The 4,607-nt window shown below is 57.3% G+C and overlaps 1 protein-coding gene across 4 annotated transcripts in view; it reads left to right on the top strand.

Annotated features, from left to right (window-relative positions):
* Mast3 (microtubule associated serine/threonine kinase 3) overlaps positions 1-4,607 on the top strand; it is a 25,593-nt gene that overhangs the window by 5,215 nt on the left and 15,771 nt on the right. For 2 of the 4 annotated variants that reach the window (XM_026777704.1, XM_026777703.1), the window contains exon 2: positions 41-72. In XM_026777704.1, coding sequence (XP_026633505.1) covers positions 41-72 — 32 coding nt within the window. Of the gene's footprint in view, positions 1-40; positions 73-1,533; positions 1,795-2,482; positions 2,587-2,683; positions 2,774-4,607 lie in introns of those variants that run through there. The other 2 variants (XM_026777702.1, XM_005370589.2) reach the window with 2 other exon arrangements.

Here is a 4,607-nt window from a genome sequence, read left to right as displayed (position 1 = left end):
GACTTCCTGGGTTGACCCCACTTTCTGTGTCTCATTTCAGAAGGAGCTGAGTCTTCCACGCCGGGGGCGCGGGTGAGTAATTTATTCAATGATTAGTATAACCACACATTGCCTTTTCTTTTGCCATTTTCATGTGTGTGCACACGCACACATGAGTGTGTGTGTGTGTGCACTCACAAAACAAAAACCAAACAAACAAAAAATGCTCTTCCACCTGATTGTTTGAGACAGGGTCTCTCAGTCAAATCCAGAGCTCAGCAGTGTGCTCTGGAGAGTTGCCAGCTCCACTTTCCCAGGCTGGGTCACTGTTGGGTTCTAGGGATCCGAACTCTGTTCCTCACCATGAGCAACCATCCCTCCAACCACTGGGCCTCTCTCCAGCCTCTTCCTCCTTTCTTATAAAAGAATCCCTCTCAGCTTGGGATCCAGCCTAAGCACAGCATCATGGCACCTCCCTGTGAGAGGCACCTGAGCCACATGAGAACCTGCCATATATATTTCTCTGTAGAGTTTAAGTCCACTGTCGCAGATTCTAAGGTCACCGGCTCTCCAGATTGCTCAATGGGTAAGGCATTTGTTATAGTGCTCGGCACCCAAAGCAATCCCCAAGTTGTCTTTGGACCTCCAAGTGTGTGCAGAGACACTAAATAAATAAATGTAGAAAAAGCAAAAGGGGATTGGAGAGATGGCTCAATGGTTAAGTGCTCTGGCTGTTCTTCCAGAGGACCTGGGTTCAGTTCCCAGCAACCACAAGGCAGCTCACAACTGTCTGTAACGCCAGTGCCAGGGGATCTGACACCTTCACACCAATGATTTAAATAAATTATTTAAAAGAAAAAAGAAAAAGATTTAATTCTTAGCATTGAGGGAAAATTTATGAAATATTACCTCTAGCCCAAGTACATTGGAATGGGCTTGTGTACCCCAGTGAGACTTGCTTCCTTTCGGCGCCCGCCAACAGAATCTGTGGGGCTGGCATCATCTGGGGAGATCCGCAGCGCAAAGAACATTTTGTTCTGTGTGTCCTGGGTTTACAGATGGGGTGGGGCTTACCTCCTGTTCACTGAGAGCAAACAGTTCTGGACACCCCACCTTTGCAGGCTTCGTGTGCTTCAATTGGGGTCTAAGAAGCTCCGTGTCTTTTTGTGCTGGACACCCTCCCTGTTGGGAAGGAGACTGTTCAGTCCTCGGTCTCGGGTTCTTAATGGGAACACAAACCATGAAATGTGTGTGCTCAGGGAAATTAAACAGAAAGAGACAGGCGGTGGGCCTTCACTTGGAGGAGTTGAGGCTTGATCTTGGAGAGGACAAGCGGTGAGGTGGGAGTCACTGTGGGGACAATAGCCTTCTAGAGGGAACGGCTTGGGCAAAGGCACTGGGGTGGTACCTGGCAGTGGAGGGGGAGCTGGCTGAGGTAGAGGAGGAGACTTGGGTTCTGAACGAAGCCTCAAATGACCCCAAGTCATATGCACTATGGCTGTGCTGGGGCGGGGTCGGACCTTGCCCTGAGTGCGCTTTGAGGGGCCGGGGGAGGGGAGGTGGGAGTAGCGCAGTGAACCGATCTCGAGGGTGAAGTGAGGGCCAGAGTCCTCGGGAAGTTGCCAACCCTACATCACCCGTGCTACGTGTGTCTCCGCCGAGGGCTGTCAGGGACCAGGTCTGTGGGAGAGCGGCGATGGGAAGCGACAAGCCAAAGCGATCCGGGTGAGGGGGTCGCGGTCCGCCGGGCCCAGGTCGCCTTCCCTTCCAACCCATGGCTGGGCGGACTGAATGTCCCAGGACCTGGCCAAGGAGGTTAGGACTGCAGCCCCCAACACCCCCTATTCCCCTACCCCCACAATAGAGTGCTGGTCCCGCTGGCTACCTTGCGCACTCACGCCCTCTGTCTTCTGGTGCTCAGCCCCGCCCCACCGTGAGAGGCTCCGCCTCTGTCCCCACCCCCAACTCAGTTCTTTGGTGTCCCGCCTCCAAGAGCCCGTCCAGAGGCCACGCCCACCCAGAGGCCCCGCCTCGAGTCCTGCAAATTGCTTTAATACGCCCCGCCCATCGAACACATTGTGAGCCCCCCTCCCGCCCCACCGACCACAAGTCATACCCAGCTATGCGACACTAGGCCCCGCCCTCTTTAGAATACGCGGTTCTCCACGGAAGCCCCACTCTACATCCCATAGCTCCACCCCGCACCCCATAGCCTTGCCTACACAACAGATGTCCCGCCCCACTCCCATACCACTGCCCCCAGAAGCCGGGCTCGGCTCGGCACCCATAGCCCCTCCCATGACCCCGCCTTCAACCCATAGACACACCCACAGCTGTAGCCCCGCCCCTGCCAGCTCCGGGGGCCTTTAGTCCGGCCGGTCAACTTCTCCGTCCCGCCAATGGTCCCACCCCTCAGCCCACCTGCTGCCCCGCCCCGGCCCCGCCCCTCGACCCGTGGCCCCGCCCCCGACAGCCGCCGGTGCGAGCGTCTCTCAATCCGTAGTCCCCGCGCGTTTGCTCGCGTCCGGTACCACCGGGCGTCGGTTCCCGCGGTGCCGCCATGAAGTCCCGCAGGGAGAAATTGCTGATACCGGCGCTGACGCTCGAGTGAGTACCGAGGCCCGAGCCCCGCGGTGCGGCCCCCGGGAGCCCGCGGGGGTCACGCCGGGTCGCCGCGGGGTCACCGCCAGCCTCTGTCTTGCAGTCTGTCGCCGAGCAGCCAGAGCCCATGCTTGCTGAGCCCCTGCAGCCCGTGCAGTCCGTGCAGCCCGTCGCTGGGCCTGCAGCCCTGGAGGTGAGTGGCGCCGCCCCGCTCGCGCGCCCTCAGCTCGGGCCTTCACACCCCTGACTACCCGAGGCCTCAGCGTCAGTACCTCCCCGATCCCGGACCCCGCGGGAGCGCCCAGCTGCAGGCTGGCGCTGGGCAGGTGTCCAAGGCGACGCCAGAACTTGAGCCCAACAACTTCCGAGACAGGTGCTGGATTCCCAGGGCCCTGCCAGGTTGTGACCTCGGGACCCGCCGGAAACGCCTCCCTCTGGTCGCACACAAGCCCAAATAGGCCGCCCTAGACCGAAAAGAAACAGTTCACCGACTGGGGCTCGACTCTGCCCTGACCATGTTTCCCAGCTGAGGAAACTGAAGCTCAAAGACAGGCCTGTTCTGAGGCCATAAGTGGGGCCAGCTTGGCCACCACACCCTACCCTCGGTGACTGCTGGGCTTACCCCTCTGAATGTCAAGAGCCTTAACTTACCGGGGAGTCATTACATCTTACTATGAATGAGCACACCCTGTAAATTTTGAATGGGGAATACACAGAACACTAAATTCCAGACACTGAATGGGGTCACCTTCATTTACTCGGCAAACACTGTCTAGGCACCGGCCAGCACGCCCGGTAAAAAGCCGGTAGGTGTGAACTAGAATAACATCTCCCTCAGAGGCTTCTCAGTTGGCCGGAGGAGGCGGCCGGGGAATGGCTGACTACTGACGAAGGAGCTGTGTTCAGGCGCTGACCCCTGGGGAGATGAGGTTGACCGGGTTAGGTGAAGGTTAGCCCCAGGCGGCTGGGACCGGGTGGGGTGGAGAATAGAGGCCATGGGGGTCTAGAACTTCTGGTGGAAGCTAGTGTGCTGGAGCTGGTCGTGTTTGCTCAGGGGAGGCACGGACTGCTGTCACCACACTTACTGAGGAGTAGGTGGAGGAGGCCCAGGGGCATCCTGGGAGGCAGTGTGAGACCAGAGCATCTCTGAGCCCCTTGACTCCTAACCCGGGGAGGGCAGACCAGAGGGAGGGCCCTGGGCTGCGGACGCCTGTGACAGAACAGGTTTTACCTGGAGGAACTGGTGGAGGCTCTATGGGGACCAGGTAGCCACGGTCACCACCAGAGGGCAGCAGAACCACTTCGCCGGAAGTCACACAGGGCCTCAGCTTCCCTCCCTGTAATGGACCCGGATGAATCTGATTTGTCTGGCAACCATTCGCACCTCAGTATGAGCCCTTCTGACCCAGGCACGAGAGGAAGAAGGTCCTCCAGTGTCCCACGATCCCTAAGGTCCCAGGTCTTTTGCACTTGCCACCGCCTGTTCAGACCTCTGCCCTCTTAGGTTTGAAGGCCTCCCTGGCGTCTGAAATGGAGACATTTCACATGTACTCCATCCTTCCATAACCAACTCCCTAAACTGGACCCCATCAGGCCTGGTTTCCATGGCTCCACCCCTGAGCCACGCCTCCTACCCCTCACTGTGGGATCCTAGGCAGGGGCTCCACTCTTGAGGCACACCTCTGGTCCTTGGTTTTTTGAGACAGAGGATTTGATTTGTTTGTTGTTTTGTTTGTTTGTTTTTTGAGACTTTTAACTCGACACAGGGCTTCTCTATGTAGCTCTGGCTGGCCTTGAACTCACAGAGATCCTCCTGCCTCTGCCTTCCAAGTGCTGGCTGGGATTAAAGGTGCATGCAGCCACCACCTGGTGAGAGAGCTTTTTGTTTGTTTTTAAATATTTATTTATTATGTATACACCTTTCTGTCTCTGTGTATGCCTGTAGTCCAGAAGAGGGCACCAGACCTCATTACAGATGGTTGTGAGCCACCATGTGGTTGCTGGGAATTGAACTCAGGACCTTTGGA

Source organism: Microtus ochrogaster, unplaced genomic scaffold (assembly GCF_000317375.1).
Source record: "Microtus ochrogaster isolate Prairie Vole_2 unplaced genomic scaffold, MicOch1.0 UNK81, whole genome shotgun sequence".
NCBI classification, from domain to species: domain Eukaryota; kingdom Metazoa; phylum Chordata; class Mammalia; order Rodentia; family Cricetidae; genus Microtus; species Microtus ochrogaster.
Note: the sequence above shows the minus strand (reverse complement) of the source record. Positions and strands in the feature narration are given on the sequence as shown.